The 22,666-nt window shown below is 42.7% G+C and overlaps 1 protein-coding gene across 1 annotated transcript in view; it reads right to left on the reverse strand.

Annotated features, from left to right (window-relative positions):
* Positions 1–20,430, reverse strand: part of pcca (propionyl-CoA carboxylase subunit alpha) — a 426,732-nt gene extending 406,302 nt beyond the window's left edge. The window contains exons 1-3 of the mRNA XM_055636654.1: positions 20,320–20,430; positions 8,765–8,842; positions 4,196–4,243 (exon numbers count right to left, since the gene is read on the reverse strand). Of these exons, the coding sequence (XP_055492629.1) occupies positions 4,196–4,243; positions 8,765–8,842; positions 20,320–20,379 (186 nt within the window). The 5' untranslated portion in view covers positions 20,380–20,430. The remainder of the gene's footprint in view (positions 1–4,195; positions 4,244–8,764; positions 8,843–20,319) is intronic.
* Between the last annotated feature and the right edge of the window lie 2,236 nt (positions 20,431–22,666).

Genomic DNA, 22,666 nt, shown 5'->3' on the forward strand with positions numbered 1-22,666 from the left:
TTCTAAATTCTAGCGAGTACAAACCGAGTCTATCCAGTCTTTCTTCATATGAAAGTCCTGACATCCCAGGAATCGGTCTGGTGAACCTTCTCTGTACTCCCTCTATGGCAAGAATGTCTTTCCTCTGATTAGGAGAACAAAACTGTATGGAATACTCCAGGTGTGGTTTCACCAAGACCCTGTACAACTGCAGTAGAACCTCCTGCTCCTATACTCTAATCCTTTTGCTATGAATGCTAACATACCATTCGCTTTCTTCACTGCCTGCTGCAACTGCATGCCTACTTTCAATGACTGGTGTACCATGACACCCAGGTCTCGTTGCATCTCCCCTTTTCCTAATCGGCCACCATTCAGATAATAGTCTACTTTCCTGTTTTTGCCACCAAAATGGATAACCTCACATTTAGCCACATTACACTGCATCTGCCATGCATTTGCCCACTCACCCAGCCCATCCGTCACCTTGCAGCCTCCTAGCATTCTCCGCACAGCTAACACTGACCCCCAGCTTCGTGTCATCCGCAAACTTAGAGATGTTGCATTCAATTTCCTGGTCCAAATCATTAATATATATTGTAAATAGGTGGGGTCCCAGCACTGAGCCTTGCGGTACCCCACTAGTCACTGCCTGACACTCTGAAAAGGACCCTTTGGATAATGAAGTAGATTTTCAAAGTCTTACAGAGAGTTTCTATCCACATCAAGAGTGGGCTGAAAGACCGTGTGCTTTAAGTTTTGTATACTAATCACTTAGGTGGGACCTTGTCGAAAGCCTTCTGAAAGTCCAGATATAGCACATCCACTGGTTCTCCCTTATCCACTCTACTAGTTACATCCTTGAAAAATTCTATAAGATTCGTCAGACATGATTTACCTTTCATAAATCCATGCTGACTTTGTCCAATGATTTCACCACTTTCGCAATGTGCTGCTATCCCATCATTAATAACTGACCACAGCAGTTTCTCCACTACCGATGTTAGACTAAGGCTGGTCTGTAATTCTGGAGTATGGTGTACACATTTTGGTCGCCTAATTATAGGAAGGATGTCAACAAAATAGAGAGAGTCCTAATTATACTAGAATGTTGCCTCCTCCCTTTTTACAAAGTGGGGTTACATTAGCTACCCTCCAATCCTCAGGAACTACCCCAGAATCTAAAGAATTTTGAAAAATTATCACTAATGCATCCACTATTTCTGGGGCGACTTCCTTAAGTACTCTGGGATGCAGCCTATCTGGCCCTGGGGATTTATCGGCCTTTAATCCATTCAATTTACCTAACACCACTTACCGCCTAACCCGGATTTCACTCATTTCCTCCATCTCATTTGACCCCCTGACACTTTTGAGAAATATAAAAGTAAAGCAGTGGATGTTGTATTATGGCTTCACAAAGGCCTTTGACTAGGTTCCCACTTAAATATGGTTAATGAAGGTTCAATTGTACCCTATTAATGGCAGAGAGTTCCAGAGATTCAACAGTCTCTGAATGGGAGATGCCAAAAGTTCTTGGTGGATGGTTGTTTTGTCAGGTTGGAGGCCCTTGACCTTAAGGGTGCCCCAGGGATCTGACTTTGGGTCCATCTAGCCTGTCCACTGTTGTTTGTCATGTACATCAATGATCCGGATGATGGTGTGGTAAATTGGATTAGTAAGTATGCAGATGACACTAAGATAGGTGGCGTTGTGGATAAATGAAGTAGATTTTCAAAGTCTACAGAGAGATTTATGCTAGTTGGAAGAGTGGGCTGAAAGATGGCAGATGGACTTTAATGCGGATAAGTGTGAGGTGCTACATCTTGGCAGGACAAATCAAAATAGGACGTACATGGTAAATGGTACGGAATTGACGAATGCAGGTGAACAGAGGGATCTGGGAATAACTGTGCACAGTTACCTGAAAGTGGAATCGCATGTAGATAAGGTGGTAAAGAAAGCTTATGGTGTAGTACCTTTATAAATGGTGAGCATTGAGTATAGAAGTTGGGATGTAATGTTAAAATTGTACAAGGCATTGGTGAGCCATAGTCTGGAGTATGGTGTGCCATTTTGGATAACCTCAATTTATAGGACAGGATGCATCTGCCAAAATAGAGTACAGAGTCTCCTAGCATCCTCATCCGATCCTTTACTACAATGCCCCCTGGCTTTTCAGCAACTAACTTGGAGATATTGGTTGAACAAGTTAGGGCTTTATTCTTTGGAGGGAATTAAGGGGGGACTTGATAGAGGTCTTTAAAATGATGAGAGGGATAGACAGAGTTGACGTGGATAAGCTTTTCCCACTGAGAGTGGGGAAGATTCAAAGAAGGGGACATGACTTGAGAATTAAGGGACAGAAGTTTAGGGGTAACATGAGGGGGAACTTCTTTACTCAGAGAGTGATGGCTGTGTGGAATGAGCTTCCAGTGAAGGTGGTGGAGGCAGGTTCGTTTTTAACATTTAAAAATAAATTGGATAGTTATATGGACGGGAAAGGAATGGAGGGTTATGGTCTGAGCGCAGGTATATGGGACTAGGGGAGAATACGTGTTCGGCACGGACTAGAAGGGTCGAGGTGGCCTGTTTCCGTGCTGTAATTGTTATATGGTTATATGGTCCCCTGCTATTACCGGCAGATTATTTATGTCTTCCTTAGTGAAGACAGAACCAAAGTAGTTATTCAATTGGTCTGCCATTTCCTTGTTCCCCATGATCAATTTACCTGTTTCTGACTGCAAGGGACCTACATTTGTTTTAACTAATCTTTTTCTCTTCACATATCTATAAAAACATTTGCAGTCTGTTTTTATGTTCCCTGCCAGTTTTCTTTCATAATCTATTTTCCCTTTCCTAATTAAGCCCTTTGTCCTCCTCTGCTGGACTCTGAATTTCTCCCAGTCCTCTGGTAGGCTGCTTTTTCTGGCTAATTTGTATTCTTCATCTTTTGTTTTGATACTATCCCCGATTTCCCTTGTTATCCACGAATGCACTACCTTCCCTGATTTATTATTTTGCCAAACTGGGATGAACAATTGTTGTAGTTCATCCATGCAGTCTTTAAATGCCTTCCATTGCATATTTGCAATTATGAGATAGATAGTATAGAGAAGTCAGACCTGTTTTAAAGATAAGATGGCAAAGCTTTAAAGTAAGAAGGGCAAATTTTAAAGCAGATGTGCAGGCCTTTTTTTTTTTTTTAAACAGAGTTGTGAGTGCCTGCCATGCGTTGCCAGGGGTGGTTGCGAAGGCAGGTACAATGGTTATACTTGAGAGGTTTTTGGGTAAGCACATGGACATTCAAAGAATGGAGGGATATGGATCATGTGCAGATAGAGGAGATGAGTTTAACTTGGCATCATTGTAGGCTGAAGGGCATGTTCCTATGCTGTACTGGGTTTTTTTAGTAACCAGAAAAACATACCTTGCAAGTAGCAAAAGCTGTAACCATAAATCTGTCGGTTAACTGGCTGCCCCAGGGAAATCTTTGAAGGTTATAGAAAATATTGATACTCATATTAGTAGCATGTTCTTGCCCAACAGTCCAAAGTAGTTGCCAAACTGGTTGGATGTTAAATCTCCCACTGTTTGCATTAAGGAAATACACCGATGTTGAGAATTTAATGGGGAAAAAAAGAAGTTGCTTCCAGCTAACATCATAATGGATCTGCTTAACTAAACATGAAAGTTAACACAAGTAGTTTCTTCTTGAGTTGAATATGATAAAGATAAAATGTTTCTGCTGGTGAGGAATTCAATAACTAAGGAAATAATTTTTAAACTAATTACAAGAAATTAGGGAAAAAATTGATTTAAGTAGCGGTACCATGATCAGGAAATACTGCCTCAAAATTAGGAGAAGCAAATGAAGAAAAGCTTTCACAGAAGGAATAGGATAAGTTATTGAAAAAATGAATTTAGAGGGATATGGACCAAACGTGGGCATGTAGGACTGGGACAATTTGGTAGGCATGGGCAAGTTGAGCTGAAGGGCCTGTTTCCATGCGGAATTACTCTACGAGTTATGGCTCTATGAGTAGGACTGTGTGTTTTTCATTAAATAACCTACTATTGGTATGATAGGTGGAATGCTGCCTTAAATGTAATAGGAATCTATCATTATAAAAGAGAGTGGTTTGAACAAACATATTCCCAAAACTTTGCTTCTCCTATAATTGGTAAAAAAACATTGCAATTGAAAATAACTTACCCGGCAGGCAATCTCTCCTCTGTTCGCAATGAGGATTTTATCAAATGTCTGCAGTGGAAATTAAACAAAAACAACCTTAGTGGCTGATATATTAAATGCTCGAAAATTGATATGAATATTTAACATAATATTTAATGTTCTACTAATTTCTCCCTCCCTCTTTTTACTCGATTTCTTGCAAAATCAGAGGGGCAAGAACATCCCTCTCAAAGAGGGGATTTTAGCATTATAAAGTTTTCTTTGATCAATTGATAATAATCAGGCACATGAAGATGAACTGATTTTACTCTCAAGCTAAAGTTTCTGGAGCAAAGTGTTAGATCCTTGCCAAGTAATCAGCATAAAATGAATTTGATGCAGATCTCCTTTATACAAGTTCAACACTTCTTTGCTTTTATATTTTTACCCTGTGATAAAATTAAAATTCTCTTTGTGCTTTTTTGCCTTTTCTACTTGTATTTTTACCTTTGTTAAAATATGTAATTACACTGAACATTCTTTAACACTCAACATTCACTCTGCTTTATGGATACTTGTCCTTTCATTGATTGCCAAAATATATTTAGTTAATATTTCATTTCCCATCAATCTGGCATTCCACTGTCAATTCTCTATACTCTTGCTCTTGTTGCAAAGGTCCTTAATTTATAACTGAGAACAAACACCAGCAGCAGCTGCACCCGCTGAGTTTCTCCACTCTCCCAATTTTGCTAGCCCTTGCTGTCTCCTCCCCTTCCTTAACCCTCGAGCTGTCTCCTCCAATCCCCCCGCCCTCGGGCTCCTCCTCCTCCCTTTTTCCTTCCTTCTCCCCCCTACCCCCCATCAGTCTGAAGAAGGGTTTCGGCCCGAAACCTTGCCTATTTCCTTCGCTCCATAGATGCTTCGTCACCCGCTGAGTTCCCCAGCAATTTTGTGTACCTACCATTCCTTCTTTGCCTACAAGCACATTTCCAAAGAGAAAACAAAGTTCCAGGCACAAATACATTACCATCCAAATCATAGTCATCTAAAAGGCATGCATTACTGCACTATTTCCAAAGCCCAAGTAACCTCACTATCTACCTTTCAACATATTCTAGAATGCTAAGTGTTTGTACAACATCTTTTTTTGGAATATTTTCTCAGGTTTGTTAACAAAAAAAACGTGTTAAGGTATTTCAGTTTCTGCAGTTGCACAAATATAAAACATTTAGAAACTAAAAGCCTCATCTTGACCACTTCCAGTCAGCGCTGGATATTGATTTTAGAAAATTTGCTACCATATATCGCTATGATTTTTGGCCATCTTACTCACAGTCCTCCTCCGCTGCGGCAGCCCTGAGGATTTTTCCGATTGATGAAAAGTAAAAAAGTTATGGACGTTTAAAAAATCCTGAGATCAGCTGATTGGTCCTCTCGCCTGTCAATCACCATGATGAAGGTAACACCCCTTCCGGGGGGGCAGGACTATAAAACCCCAGATGCCTGGGCGCGAGTCAGTCACTCTGGAAGATCACGAGGGAGGGGCAACAACAACTGTGATTCTGTTGTGAGTCTGCTGAACTGTGAGTCTACCGAACTGTGAGTCTACCCTTTATGTGGTTATGTGCTTTATGTGGTTATGTGCTTTATGTGGTTAACCCTTTATGTGCTTGCAATAAATGATTTGTCAGCCAGTAATATGTTTGCAATGAATGATGATTTAACCCTTAATGTGCTTGCAATAAATGATTTGTTAGCCAGTAATGTGCTTGCAATGAATGATTATTTGTTAACCATTAATGTGCTTGCAATAAATGATTTGTTAGCCAGCAATGTGCTTGCAATGAATGATGATTTGCTAACCCTTAACGTGCTTGCAATAAATAATCTGTTAGCTCTTAATGAAATGAAATGAGTTGTTTGGCCTGCCCTGTGCTTTTGTTTTGCTTTGCCTCACCTGAAATGAAATGGAGTAGTTCCTGAGGGTTGGCGGGTAGCAAACGTAACCCCACTTTTTAAGAAGGGAGGGAGAGAGAAAACGGGGAATTACAGACCAGTTAGTCTAACATCGGTAGTGGGGAAACTGCTAGAGTCAGTTATTAAAGATGGGATAGCAGCACATTTGGAAAGTGGTGAAATCATTGGACAAAGTCAGCATGGATTTACGAAAGGTAAATCATGTCTGATGAATCTTATAGAATTTTTCAAGGATGTAACTAGTAGCGTGGATAGGGGAGAACCAGTGGATGTGGTGTATCTGGACTTCCAGAAGGCTTTCGACAAGGTCCCACATAAGAGATTAGTATACAAACTTAAAGTACACGGCATTGGGGGTTCAGTATTGATGTGGATAGAGAACTGGCTGGCAAACAGGAAGCAAAGAGTAGGACTAAACGGGTCCTTTTCACAATGGCTGGCAGTGACTAGTGGGGTACCGCAAGGCTCAGTGCTGGGACCCCACCTATTTACAATATATTTTAATGATCTGGATGAGGGAATTGAAGGCAATATCTCCAAGTTTGCGGATGACACTAAGCTGGGGGACAGTGTTAGCTGTGAGGAGGATGCTAGGAGACTGCAAGGTGACTTGGATAGGCTGGGTGAGTGGGCAAATGTTTGGCAGATGCAGTATAATGTGGATAAATGTGAGGTTATCCATTTTGGTGGCAAAAACAGGAAAGCAGACTATTATCTAAATGGTGGCCGACTAGGAAAAGGGGAGATGCAGCGAGACCTGGGTGTCATGGTACACCAGTCATTGAAAGTAGGCATGCAGGTGCAGGAGGCAGTGAAGAAAGCGAATGGTATGTTAGCTTTCATAGCAAAAGGATTTGAGTATAGGAGCAGGGAGGTTCTACTGCAGTTGTACAGGGTCTTGGTGAGACCACACCTGGAGTATTGCGTACAGTTTTGGTCTCCAAATCTGAGGAAGGACATTATTGCCATAGAGGGAGTGCAGAAAAGGTTCACCAGACTGATTCCTGGGATGTCAGGACTGTCTTATGAAGAAAGCTGGATAGACTTGGTTTATACTCTCTAGAATTTAGGAGATTGAGAGGGGATCTTATAGAAACTTACAAAATTCTTAAGGGGTTGGACAGGCTAGATGCAGGAAGATTGCTCCCGATGTTGGGGAAGTCCAGGACAAGGGGTCACAGCTTAAGGATAAGGGGGAAATCCTTTAAAACCGAGATGAGAAGAACTTTTTTTCACACAGAGGGTGGTGAATCTCTGGAACTCTCTGCCACAGAGGGTAGTTGAGGCCAGTTCATTGGCTATATTTAAGAGGGAGTTAGATGTGGCCCTTGTGGCCAAGGGGATCAGAGGGTATGGAGAGAAGGCAGGTACGGGATACTGAGTTGGATGATCAGCCATGATCATATTGAATGGCGGTGCAGGCTCGAAGGGCCGAATGGCCTACTCCTGCACCTAATTTCTATGTTTCTATGAAATCAAATGGATTGTATTGTTGGCTGGCTCTGCTTGCCCCGTGCTCGACTTGACTTGAAATGGATTGACTTGACATTAAGTGGTTTGAAATGGATTGTTGGCCCTGCACTCTCTGTGCTTGACTTGACTTGACTCACAACAGCCATGCTGGTGCTCCAGACCCCCCCCCCCACTGACCACTAATATTGGAATTGGTGGAGCGGTGGAATATTGCGTTGGTGACCAGCCCTCTCGTGTGAACCTGGGACCCAACATGTCCCACTTAGTCTAGTATTAAATAAAGGCTCCACACTTCGCTCATTAATTTCCTTCATACATCATGCTTTCTGTGCAGAGAACATTAATTATTTCCGCAATAGAGAGGTCGAATTATTGCATCAAGGGCTCCTAACTGTTGCTTACTGAAAAATAACATATTGGAGAAAATCCTAATTTTTCTTATGGGCTCAAATAGCTACCAAATATTTAGCCTCTTTGCTTCTAATGTTGTTTCTTATTTCTTCTGATGACAGATGATTTCCCTGTTCTTCATTGTTTATCAAACGGTCAAGAAGCATTCCCCCTTCCCCACCATAGAGCGATACAGTGTGGAAACAGGCCCTTCGGCCAACTTGCCCACATCAGCCAACGTGTCCCAGCTACATTAGTCCCACCTGCCTGCGCTTGGATCATTTAAGAGTTTATTACCAAACACAAAACTGGAACTGTGCACTCATCATTGGAAATAATGCAAACTACCTCACCCCACTTCCAGTTTCCAGTCCTTCTGAATAATTCCTTTATCAATAAGTAGAACGTTTTAATTGAATAGATATATGTCGTGGTTACATGCAATATGTGTGGTGGTTACATGCTCCCCCAGCCCCCATCATTTCATCCCTTCAGCTTATCTTTCCATTCCTTTCTCCCTTGTTATTACCTTACTTGCCCTTGGATATATCTTTGCTAATCACCTCAACCATTTTCTGTGCTTGACTTGTTTCACATTCACCCCAATCTCAAAGAAGGGTTCTTCTGAGTTCCCCACAGAATTTATCAATGCTATCTGATATTTAAGGTGCCAAGTTTTGGGTGGCTCACAAATGTAAACATCTTCTTCATCTCCACCCTATAAAAAACATTTCATGTTCTAATAGATATCTATAAAGGACAACTTACGGGTTCATATGCATCATGAACAGTGGAGTACAATGCACGAGAAACTGGAAAGCTGGATCTGGAGTGGGATGCTGCATGCTAGAAAACATAATGCACATGATTCAAGTGTATGAACACAAAGGCAAAAGTCAGGGTCAGATTCAACAACAGCAAATTGCATTGATGCAATATTTTAAATATACTTAAACACTCCAAGCTGTTTCATGGATAATGTTATGAAATGGGATTCAACACCAGCCACGTAAGGACATCAGAGGATGGTTGACCGTCAGAAATAGAGAAGGAAGGATTTTTAGAATTAAAACAAATTAATGAGGACTGAGAAAGGAGGAAGCCAAGCAGTCCCTATAAAAGAATCTTACTTACATCTTAACTCCACTCACACAATCCCTTCACACTTACAAAATAAATATTCAGGTCAGTTCAAGTTTCAACAGATCCCCAACCTCAATAGCCCAGTGTCATAGTCATACAGTGTGGAGACAGACACATTGGCCCAACTCATCCATGCCCACCAAGATGCTCCATATAAGCTAGTTCCAATTGCCCTAGTTTTGCCACTTTCTAGGCGTCCAATTGCCCAAAAACAACCTACCCCAATATGCCTTTGCGAGTTCCTGCCTAATACCATCAAAGTTGGCCTTGCTCCAATTTAGAACTTTTAACTTGTGGATTTGTTCTATCCTTTTCCAGAATTATTTAAGCCATGATCATACTGAATGGTGGTGCAGGCTCGAAGGGCCAAATGGCCTGCACCTATTTTCTATGTTTCATTTTAAACTGTGGTTGCTGATCCCAAAACATTTACCCACTGATAATTTTATCATTTGCCCTGCCCAATTCCCTAAGAGTAGGTCAAGATTTCCCCTCTCCCTTTTAGGACCCTGTAGATATGCTCGAGGAGACTTTCCTGGTTACATGTGACAAATTCCACCCCATCTAAGCCTTTGACACTATGGCAATCCCAGACTATATTGTGAAAGTTAAAATTCCCAATAATGACAACCCTGCCAGTCTTGCAGTTGTCTGCAATCTCCCAGTATATTTTCCGAGCTCCTATAGTACATTCTGAACAATCACTTTTGATCTCTCAGTTCCATTCATGTAGCCCACCTGGACTGCAGTAGTTTGGGTCTGGACTCAGCCTCAGACTTGACCCAAGACATCATCTTTCCAGGTCCTTCATAGATGCTGCCTAACCTGAGTTACTCTACACTTTGTGTTCCATGCTAGATTCCAGCAACTTCAGTTCCTTGTGTACTCAGGAAATTAAATCCATAATTCTTTACAGAGATACAAGAGACTGCAGATCCTGCATTCTTGAACAAAAAGCCAAAGTAATGCAGGAACTCAGCATGCCAAGCACCATCTGTGGAAGGAAATTGACCTTTCCCAACTTGAAATATCGTCTGGACTCCCTATACAAATGCCATTTCCCTATACAAATGCCGCCTGGCCTGCAGAGTTCTTCCGGCACTTTGTTTGGCCATAATCCTTTAGTTCGGTATCACTCAAAATATCAGTTGACATCATACTTCACGAGGTACCGTTGAAGCAAAACAGGGTTGTAAAGGAAAGCACCAACATTCTTCATTCCAACATCCTAATTTCCCCTTCAACTAAAACCCTGAACTCTATGCTCTATCACAGTAGATTTGTTTATTATTACAATAGATATAACAATAAATTCAACAATTAATACAAAACAACAGGATGGCACAAAGGTTGTGGTGCAAACAGAACCAGGGGAAAAAAATATATAAAGTGCAACATTAGAATGACCAAATGAGGTAGAGTTAAAAAAAATATATGGTTGCACCCCTCAGGAAGGGTGTGTGAAAGAGATGATGGGTTCCGAAGTCTCAACATTGAGGAAGAAACTATTCTCAAGTTTTGATGTGCAAGAAGGAACTGCAGATACTGGTTTAAACCGAAGATAGACACAAAAAGCTGGAGTAACTCAGCGGAACAGGCAGCATCTCTGGAGAGAAGGAATACGTGACGTTTCGGGTCAAGACCCTTCGTCGGACTGGTTTGGGATGAGGGAAACAAGAGATATGGAGAGTGATGTGGAGAGATAAAGAACATTGAATGAAAGATATGCAAAAAAGTGACGATGATAAAGGCCATTGTAAGCTGTTTGTAGGGTGAAAATGAGAAGCTAGTGCGACTTGGGTGGGGGAGGGATTGAGAGAAAGGGAATGCCAGGGCTACCTGAAGTGAGAGAAATCAGTATTCATAGCACTGGGCTCTAAGCTGCCCAAGCGAAATATGAGGTGCTGTTCCTGCAATTTGCGTTTAGCCTCACTCTGACAATGGAGGAGCCCAAGGACAGAAAGGTCTGTGTAGGAATAGGAAGGATAATTAAAGTGTCCTGCAACCCGGATATCATGTTGGTTCAGGCGGGCTTTGCGAAGGTGTTCTGCAAAACGATCGCCCAGTCTGTGTTTGGTCTCACCGATGTATAAGATCCCACATCTTGAACAACGGATACAGTACGAGGTTGGAGGAGGTGCAAGTGAACCTCTGCCTAACCTGAAAGGACTGTCAGGGTCCCTGGACAGAGTCGAGGGAGGAGGTATAGCGACAGGTGTTGCATCTTATGCGGTTGCAGAGGAAGGTACATGGGGAGGGAGTAGTTTGGGTGGGAAGGGATGTGTTAACCAGGGAGTTGCGGAGGGACGGTCTTTGCGGAAGGCGGAAAGGGGTGGAGATGGGAAAATGTGGCTAGTGGCGGGATCCCGTTGGAGATAGTGGAAATTTTAGAGGATTATGTGTTGTATGCGATGGCTGATGGGGTGGAAGATGAGGGAACTCGTCTCTGTTGTGACTAGGGGGAAGGGGAGCAAGGGAGCAAGCTGCTGACCGAGGAGACACGAGTGAGAGCCCCATCTATGATGGGAGAGTGGAATCTTCAAAGAAAACCAATTCCTCCGTCTACGCCGCATCTGTTCCCAGGTAAGGTGTTCCGTACTACAACACTCGAGATGTCATCATTGTTTAGGGAATGGGGGTTTCCCTTAGTTAGCAAGTCAAGCAACATTTGTGGTGTATGTCAATTTTTCAGGTTGAGACCGTGCATCTGGACAGAGAGAAGGGAAAAGATTGCCCGTAGGGGAAGGATTGATGGGTAAATGGGACAATAAGGGGGAGGGAGGTGGGGGGGGGCAGGGGGAAGAATGGGAAAGGTGAACAAAGGGAAAATAAACTAGGTGAATAGGTGAATGTGTGAAAGACCAACACCAGTGCTGTGTTCATATTATGTTCATGCCAAGGGTTATAGGCTACCCAAGCAGAATGAGACCTTAGATATTGCAAATACATTTATCAAAACAAATGGCCAAATTTCATGAATAGCCCTCAAAGAAAATGGCTACTTAAAGAGTTCTCTCCATAAATCTGTTCATTTGACAAACTAAAAAAAACATAATTCCGTTGTGGCTGCTGCTCATCTCTCTTCCAGCTTCAAGCTTTGCATCAAAATTAGATTTTCAATCCACCCTGGCAACAAAATGACTTGTCTCTTGGGTCAGTTTATTTAAGATATTATGTGCAACATTGTAAGGACTCTTAGATGCTGGGTTCCCTGACTCTGACCTCCCCCTCCCCAGAATGAAAATAAATCTGAGAATACTTGATCCACAAATCCAATTAAAAACAATGTACACATCCCAAAGTACAAATGGTATTTGATACAGTGCTAGAAATCAATTAAATCTATGCAGAAGGTAAAGTAACAATGAGGTACAGCGCATAATTTTGATAATAAAGATTGTCCACTAATTAAACCACTACAATCTGAGATCAAAGGCAATTTTTTACATCAAAGTCACAGTGACAAACAATTCAGATTGTCAGCGATATCTTGCATTTTAATACCAAATACTAAACATTACAAAAAAACCACTAACAGTTCCAGCAATCGCACATCAAGGGACGCAATCAGTAAGGCGCACTGAGATCATCTCCCACAGGATTTGGGTTGCCAAGACTAGTTGGATATTTCATTGGAAACTTAACAATATGACCTCTCACCTCCAACCACACATCCAGCCAAAGCCTTTATGTTCCATCTCTGCTGTTTTTATTACTAATAAACAAATGTGATGAAAGAAAATTAAAAACAACTCTTTTTCTCATCCCTATGAATTCTTCCCAAAATCCCTGACCCCATCCACACTCCAAGGCTGCTTGAAACAATATCATAGAATTCTAGGATCTGACTGTACAGCCAGACGTTTACCCCTTTGCCAATGCTAAGTAAATGTCCATTTCAATCTCTCAACACAACTCTGTTCCCACTCTACAAACTGTAAAAGTACACATCCAGTTGACTTTTTTTAAAAGTTCCTAAGGAAACTGATAGTGACCCTTTCCAAAGATATCACTGGAGCCAATATTGATTCCTCACTCAATATTACTGAAGCAGGTAACCCGATCATTGTACCTTCATGGTTTTGTGATCTGCATAAATTAGCTGTCGCATTTCATAGAACATAGAACATAGGTGCAGGAGTAGGCCCTTCAGCCCTTCGACCATTCAATATGATCATGGCTGATCATCCAACTCAGTATCCTGTACCTGCCTTCTCTCCATATCCCCTGATCCCTTTAACCACAAGGGCCACATCTAACTCCCTCTTAAATATAGCCAATGAACTGGCTTCAACTACCTTCTGTGGCAGAGAATTCCACAGATTCACCACTCTCTGTGTAAAACAATACAATTTTTCATACAATATTTACACATCAAAAATATATGATTTACTATAGAGAACTTTGGGACATTCTGCAGGAGATGCGAGTACCATTCTTCCTTTCTAGATCGTGAACTTCCTTTAAAACCCTCAATTTTTTCTCTGGTGCTTTTAACTATTATTTCTAGCAGATAAGATCGTAGAACACTGAAACAGACCCTTTGGCTCTTCAAACACCCATTTACCGTAATCCTACACTAATCTAATTTTATTCTTGGCTCGTGCCCATCAACTCTGTCCAGATTCTAACACCCATCTACACAGTAGGTGCAATTTTCAGTGGCCAATTAACCTACCAACCCACCACCTTTGGGATGTTGGAGGAAACAGGATGAAACCCACTGTCAAGGGGAGAATGTGCAAATGTAACACCAAAGGTCATACCAACCGCCCGTCCATTATAACATGACGTCTCAAATCTTGTACTAAATGCCCTGACCCTTGAAGGAACGTGTGCCAATCGCCTTCTTCAACACCTGTTCTACCAGTGTTGCCACTCTCAGGGAACTATGTACTTCTACCTATGGGTCTCTCTGCTCTACAACACTCTCCAGGGCCCTGCCATTGCCATGCAAGTCCTGCCCCAGTTAAGTTACCAGGTAACACCTCGCATTTATCCTAGTTAAATTCCATCTGCCAATCTTTGGCTTGTTTTGCCCAATTGATCAAGATCTCATGGTATTATTAGATAATCTTCTTCACTGTTCACTCTACCACCAATTTTGGTTTAGGCTGCAAACTAACAAACCACTGGCACTCAATTCTTCTCCCCAATTGCTTCCCCATCTTAGCTCAAAGCACCCAGTAGTTATGTTATCTTAGTGTGAGCGTGAGCAGAGATGCTCATTGCAATGTGTGATTAATTGGTTTGAGGAACAGATCAGCAGTAATCCAATTGAATGGTGGAATAATTGCCATTGGATGAAAGGTATTATTATATATATAGCCTTTGTAGGCAGAGTTAATATTACTCTCTCTTTGTTCATTAACAAAGGGAATGAAAATAGTCATCCGTAATGCTATCTTCCAATGGGAGCAAATGGTAATCACAATCATCCCCAATTATGGAAGACAAAACAGAATGTTGGAAGAACTCAGTGGGTCCAGCTTCATCCGTGAATGCAAAAGATGTAAGTCGGCACTCTGGTTCAAGACCTGTTTTCATGACTGGGGGGAGAAATGGAGGCTGGTGGGTAATAAAGAGAGCCAAATATGGAGGGAGCAATGGACAGATGGAACCCAGTGAACGGGAGCAAGGGGATGGAGGACGGGGGGACTTTGACAGAGACTGGGAGACAATGGAACTGTTCAGGAATTAGGAAAGATGAGGAAAGAGATAAATAAACTAGGTGGACACAAAATGCTGCAGTAATCAGCAGGGCAGGCAGCATCTCTGGAGAAAAGGAATAGGTGACAGTTTGGGTTGAGACCCTTCTTCAGACAGACAGGTGAATGTGTGTGGGAGAACATCAGGGGTGTGGATACCTGAATTTGGAAAATTCAACTGAGTCCCAAGTCCATAACTTTCTGAAAGTAGTAACACAAGTAGATGGAATGGTAAAGAGGGCTTGTGGTATGCTTGCCTTCATAGGTCGGGGATTGTCTAAGAGTCAGGCAGTCATATCGCAGATTTATCGGACTTTGATTAGGCCACATTTGGATTATTGTGTATAGTTCTGATCAAAGGAGATTAGTTTAACGGCATCATGTTCGGCATGGAATTTGATCCGAAGGGCCTATTGCCATGTTCTACCATTGGATTCTAAACCATCCATACATTCCAACATCTGCAGCGTCTTCCCTAATTATGCCTTGAATTCACTCTATATGCCTAAAAGCTGTCTAAATGGCAGAATAAAAGTTATATGCATATGTTGATGAGAAATTATGAACAAAAATCTTTCTGACCAGGATACACTTGCTAGATCATCTCTACTTAGAAGAATTAACTTGACTTGGAGAAATAAGGCATATTTCTCTTGATCTTGGCTCAGTTAAGCATGTGTCATCACTAGAGAACTAGTGATGACACATGCATAAAGTAATTTGCATAAACTATGTGACTGAGTTGTGCAGGTCTGGAAAATTAAGTGTTTCAAGAAAAGTTAGAACAACATAACATAGGATCATGCTCAGCTCACAATGGATGTGCCAAACTTGATGCCAGGAATATCTAATTTCATCTGTCTGCACATGATTCATATCCCTCAAATCTTTGCATACCCATGTGCCTATCAATAAGCCTCTTAAATGCCACAATCATAACTGCCTCCAGTATAACCCCAGATGGGCATTCCAGACACCCACCACCCTCTTTGTAAAATAATCTGCTACCCACATCTCCTTTAAAGTTTGCCCCACATGAAAGGAATAGATCAGGTAGATGCACAGAGTCTCTTGCCCAGAGCAACATAAATCGAGAACCAAAGGACATAAGTTTAAAGTGAGGGGGGAAAGATTTAAATGGAACCCGAGGAGTAACTTTTTCCACACAAAGAGTGGTGGGTGTGGAATTAACTGCTGGAGGAGATAGTTGAGGCGGGTACTATTGCAATGTTTAAGAAACATTTAGACGGTTTAGAGGGATATGGACAAAATGCAGGCAGGTAGGACTATGGTAAATGGGACATGTTGGCTTGTGTGGGGAAGATGGGCCGAAGGGTCTGTTTCCATGCTAGACTCTATGACTCAACTTAAAGCTATGCTCCCTAGTCTTTGACATTTCCATCCAGGGAAAAAGGCTCTAACTGTCTACGTGTCTATGCCTCCCATAATTTTATAATAATTCTATCACGTTCTTCTCCAATCTCCGGTGTGCCAGAGAAAACAATCAAAGTCTGTCCAACCTTTCCGTGTGGCTAATACCCCCTAATCCAAGCAGCATTCTGGTAAACCTTTTCTGCATCCTCTCTAAAGACACCACATGCTTTCAGTAATGGGGCAGCCAGAACTGCACACAACGTTTCAAATGCGCCTCAGCAAAGTCTTAAAAAGCTGCATCACGACTTCATGATTCTCAATGAGGCCAAGAATACCACAGGCCTTTTTTTATCACTATGCCTACATGTATTGCCACTCTGGGAGCTATTGATTTGGACTCATAAATCGCTCTGAACCAATGTGGATAAGGGTCTTTCCATTAACTGTATACCTCCCCAGTACATTCCAACTCCCAAAGTGAAACACCTCACACTCGCTGTGATCAAACTCCATCTGCAATTCTCCACCCATTTCTGTAGCTGATCTATATCGAGGAGTATACGTTGAGACTTCTTCACTGTCTGCAATTACAACAACCTAGCTGTCATCTGCAAATTTACCAGCCAGCCCATCTACATTTATGTCCAAGTCATTTACATATATCACAAACAACTGAGGTCCCAGCACAGTTCTCTGCAGTAGTCCAATAGTCAGACTGCCAGCCAGAATAGCATTCTTCCACTACAATCTTCTGCCTTTTATCATTAATCCAGTTCTCATTCCGTTATGACTAAGTCATTGTTAATCCCGAGTATCTTAATCTTCTGGATAAGCCCACCATGGGTGACTTTATCAAATGTCTTACTAAAATCCACATTGACTACATCCACTGCCTTACCCTCATCAATCACCTTCGTCACCTTCTCAAAAAACTGATCAAGTTAATAAGACACGACCTGCCATGTACAAAGCTATGCTGACTATGCCTAATTAGCCCATTCTCTTCCAAATGGAAGTAAAACCTACCCCAAAGAATCCTCTCCGATAATTTCTCTACCAATGAGGTGAGGCTCCCTGGCTGATATTTCTGTAGATTCTCTCTACTTCCCTTTTTAAACAAAGGAACAACACTGGCTAAACTGTTAGTCTACGTCAGACAAGCCTTTAAAATATTGCATAAAACCTTAAAGATTTCCAAAAATAAAACTGTCACACTGTCAAAAATGAGATGTCGAGAGGTTATGAAAGCCCTAATATTTTTGATAATAAAGAATAATCTCTGATAAACAAATAATTTTGAGGCTCCTTGACAGGATCATTTAAATTTCAGTGAAAAACTGTTCCCTCCTTTGCACCACAAGCTTAAGCTCCCAAGCCTTATGTTTTCTAATGTCTACTCTTGTTTTACGATATATAAAAAAAAACAGAAGTACAACTACTAATCAATTCTTCTTCTTGCGTATGGCGTGCACAGCCTAAAGTTGTAGGACAACTTGTTCTATTTGATCTTATTTGATTGTGCAAACCGGGTTGATTGCATTTGTCGAAACAGGGCTGACCACGTGAAGGTTGCAATCTCCCACCCCACTAATCAATTAAATAATATCCACAATTAAATTGAAACGGTGAACTTCAGGATAACTAATTTTGAGCTATATTGGCATTGGGAACACCCAGTTATTAAACTTTACACAAAAATGCTGGAGAAACTCAGCTGGTGCAGCAGCATTTATGGAGTGAAGGAAATAGGCGACGTTTCGGGCCGAAACCCTTCTCTGGTTTCGGCCTGAAACGTCGCCTATTTCCTTCGCTCCATAGATGCTGCTGCACCCACTGAGTTTCTCCAGCATTTTTGTGTACCTTCGATCTTCCAGCATCTGCAGTTCCTTCTTGAACATTAAACTTTACATCACTGAATACTACAGAGTTGCCACAAAAACAAATAATTCATTGACATGTTACTCTCTGTGCACTTACATTTGATTCCATTCTTCAAAAACATGATGTAATAGGAGATAGTTAATTGAAGACTTCATTGTTTTTAATTTGTCAATTTCCCCAACTATAAATAGATATCAACATGTGATTGTTCAATGTAACACTACAGATCAATGAATATACAACTCTGAAGAAAATCTAAAACTGAAATGGCAATTATCATTTCAGAGATGAATAAATATTCTCAAGAGCTGACAGCATCAACCCTGTTTTCTCTGAATTTGTAAAAACTATTGTCCTGCACTATGTTCTGTTCTTTTTGCAGTACCTGTTATATTTGTGTACAGTTTAATTGTTGTCATGCTTGGTGTGATTTGCACATTAAAAAGGTTTTCTCTGTATCTCAGTACACATGATAATAATAAGCAGATACCAATGCCAGTTGTGAGGCATGACCAAAAACAACACATTTATTTTGGAAAATAATGGAAAAGCACTTTAAATTAACTCTGGACAGCACTACTTTAGAACCATTAAGTACCAATGAAATGGAGTTGCCAATGTAACACTAGAAACACAGCAGCTAATTGGTCTGCAGCAAGATCCTATAAGCAGCAAGGTGACACAAACAGATAACCAGTTTTCAGGGATTTAGGTTGAGCATTAACAATTAAGTCCAGGACACCAAGTCAAAATGGTACCATCAACATGCAAAGAGCAGAGGATTGCATCTAACAGCCAGCACGCTCCACCAGCATCACACTCTCTCTGCCATACCCCCCTCCTGCAGTGCGATATTCCCACAACATTGCCTGGGTCCATTTAGTCCACCATGTTATTGCCCCTGCGTAGCTCCACTTTCCTCTCCCAATCCACAGAGTGCCACACTCCCTCTGTGCTGATTATCTGCATTAACAATGTTATGCCTGCATGGCCACACTCCATCAAGACCAAAGAGCTTAGAGCTTGTCCACTCCGACCCCCTCCCCTTTCCCCAAAATGCAATGGGTTTTCCAGGAAGACACTCCTGCACTCCCACGCTATCACACGCAATGCAAAGTTCCAACGCCATTGTCACCCCGTGCAACCGCCTGATAGTACCATGATCGCTAGATAGATAAAAATGCTGGAGAAACTCAGCGGGTGAGGCAGCATCTATGGAGCGAAGGAAATAGGTGGCGTTTCGGGTTGTGACCCTTCTTCAGGCTGATGTGAGGGTGGGAAGAAGGGAGGCGGAGACAGTGGGCTGTGAGAGAGCTCGACCCAAAACGTCACCTATTCCTTCGCTCCATAGATGCTGCCTCACCCGCTGAGTTTCTCCAGCATTTTTATCTACCTTCGATTTTTCCAGCATCTGCAGTTTCTTCTTACGTACCATCCCTCCTCGCTACCCATCCTGCAGGGGTCACCCAATACCCCACCAGCAGGGAACACCCCCTCCCCCCTCCCCCTGAAATGCTGTGGAGGGGAGGGATTGAAGGGTTTCGGCCCGAAACGTTGCCTACTTCCTTCGCTCCATAGATGCAGCATTTGTGTGTACCACCGAGGGATTCCTCATCTCCTGCAGTGCCAACCTCACTGCTTGGCTCTCTCTATAGTGCCACACTCCTGCCTCGCTGACCCTTCTGAAATGCTGTTCCCACCCTAACCCTCTTGCAATGTCCACTCCTTCCCCTACCCCCTTCTGCAATGTCACACTCCCTCCCCTACCCTACTGCAATGTCACACTCCTTCCCCTACCCCCTTCTGCAATGTCACACTCCCTCCCCTACCCTACTGCAATGTCCACTCCTTCCCCTACCCCCTTCTGCAATGCCGAGCGCCCTCCAGTAACTCTGTGCAATCCCAAACTCCTTCCACTACCCATTCTCTCCCCTCTCCTGCACTGTAAGCCTGGCTGCACACTCAGCTAAGTGCCGGCATGAGCAAGGATAATGAACTGAATTGTGAGGACGGAGGGCAATCTTGGTAGTGGTCACTGTTCACTGGGCATTGACGAGAAGGTCATGGCCCTGGCTTGTCCACCCCTGCCCCAGTTGGCACCGCGTGTCTGTCCCGCTAAGGAGCCACAGACACCGGCTTATTTCCTCTGCATCACCGTTCGCCTGGGGTTTAAATGCTAACGGCAACACGTCCGCGCCACGTTGTCCGGCCGCTCACCTTCAGCGCCAAGATCGCGCGCCGATAGGCGGCGTTGGCCCTGGCCCTGAGCGCCGCCATTGCTGCCGTCTGACGTCACACCGCGGGGTGAGGGGCGGCCGCGAGCCAATCAGCCCACGCCGCGTGACGTCCCTGCCCGGCCCAGGCCGCGGCCCCGCCCACCCGCTGCAGGTTGCAATCACATTTGGGGCTGTCAAAGGTAGACACAAATGCTGGAGAAACTCAGCGGGTGCAGCAGCATCTATAGAGCGATGCTCCATAGGGGATTAAGGGGTTGGACAGGCTAGGTGCAGGAAGATTGTTCCCGATGTTGGGGAAGTCCAGAACAAGGGGGTCACAGTTTAAGGATAAAGGGGAAATCCTTTAGGACCGAGATGATTACAAAATTATTACAAAAATTATTACAAAAAGTGTAACTACATGAAAAAGTGGGAGTGTACATGAAGATGTGTGTGGCATTAACTGAGAACATGAGAACGTGGATGAATCTGTGAGTATTAGAAAGTGTAACAGAGAGATATATGAAAGGGGAGACGTAAGAGATTGGATATGCTTGAATTGGAGCAACTCAGGTCAAGCAGCATCTGAGGGGTGAAAGGAATTAACAATGTTTCAGTCTGAAGTGGTTGTCATGGTACACCAGTCATTGAAAGTAGGCATGCAGGTGCAGCAGGAAGTGAAGAAAGTGAATGGTATGTTACCATTCATGGCAAAAATGATTTGAGTATAGGAGCAGGGAAGTTCTACTGCAGTTGTACAGGGTCTTGGTGAGGCCACACCTGGAGTATTGCGTACAGTTTTGGTCCCCTAATCTGAGGAAAGACATTCTTGCCATAGAGGGAGTACAGAGAAAGTTCACCAGACTGATTCCTGGGATGTCAGGACTTTCATATGAAGAAAGACTGGATACACTCGGTTTGTACTCGCTAGAATTTAGATGATTGAGGGGGGATCTTATAGAATTACAAAATTCTTAAAGGGTTGGACAGGCTAGATGTAGGAAGATTGTTCCCGATGTTGGGGAAGTCAAGGGGTCACAGTTTAAGGATAAGGGAGAGATCTTTTAAGACCGAGATGAGAAAAACATTTTTCACACAATGAGTGGGGAATCTCTGGAATTCTCTGCCACAGAAGGTAGTTGAGGCCAGTTCATTGGCTATATTTAAGAGGGAGTTAGATGTGGCCCTTGTGGCTAAAGGGGTCAGGGGGTATGGAGAGAAGGCAGGTACAGGAGTTGGATGATCAGCCATGATCATATTGAATGACGGTGCAGGCTCGAAGGGCCGAATGGCCTACTCCTGCATCTATTTGCTATGTTTCTATGAAGGAAATAGGCTGTCAATACAGGTCGTGCAGAGATCTGCATTGCCAGAGCACCTCTCACATCCTCAGCAAGACGGACCGCGCTTCACACCCAACAAAATATTTTAACTCAGTCTGAAGTCTCAGGGCCACGACCTGAAAAACGTCACCCATTCCTTCTCTCCAGAGATGCTGCCTGACCCATTAAGTTACTCCAGCATTTTGTGTCTACCTTCGGTATATTACCAGCATCTGCAGTTCCCTCCTATTCATTCCTTCTCTCCGGAGATGCTGCCTGTCCCGCTAAATGATTCCAAATATATGTTGTGTCTAACGTTGGTGTAAACCAGCATCTGCAGTTCCTTCCTAGGCAAAATAGTTTAAAGAGTCCTCAGGGTTATATTGTAGAAGGCTATGTTTGTACATAAAGTGCTGGAATAACTCAGGAGAATCCAACTTAGATGGATGAAACGTTGCCTATTTCCTTCGCTCCATAGATGCTGCTGCACCCGCTGAGTTTCTCCAGCATTTTTGTGTACCTTCGATTTTCCAGCATCTGCAGTTCCTTCATAAACACGAAGAAACTACAGATGCTGGTTTGTACCGAAGGTAGACGCAAAATGCTAAACCCAGCTTTTCAGACAGCGTCTCCTGAGGAATATGAACAGATGATGTTTCGGGCTGCGACCTTTCTTAGCCTGATCATTCTGAAGAAGAATCCAAATCCGAAATGTCACCTATCCTTTTTCTCCAGAGATGCTGCCTGACCCGCTGAGATACTCCAGCACTTTGTGTATATCTTCAGTTTCAACCAGCATCTGCAGTTCCTTCCTCCACTTATCCATGTTCTCCAGAGATGCCACCTAGCCCGCTGTGTATACTCCAGCACTTTGTGACCATTTGGGTAAACCAGCATCTGCAGTTCCTTATTTCTACTTCTATGTCTGTACATGTTAAGCAAAAAATTGCAGATGGTGAAAGCAACAAATAAAAGCAGAAAAAGCTGGAAATGTTATGCAGCATATGTGGAGAGATAAATAAAATA

The sequence above is a fragment of the Leucoraja erinacea genome, chromosome 6 (genome assembly GCF_028641065.1).
Source record: "Leucoraja erinacea ecotype New England chromosome 6, Leri_hhj_1, whole genome shotgun sequence".
Lineage (NCBI taxonomy): Eukaryota > Metazoa > Chordata > Chondrichthyes > Rajiformes > Rajidae > Leucoraja > Leucoraja erinaceus.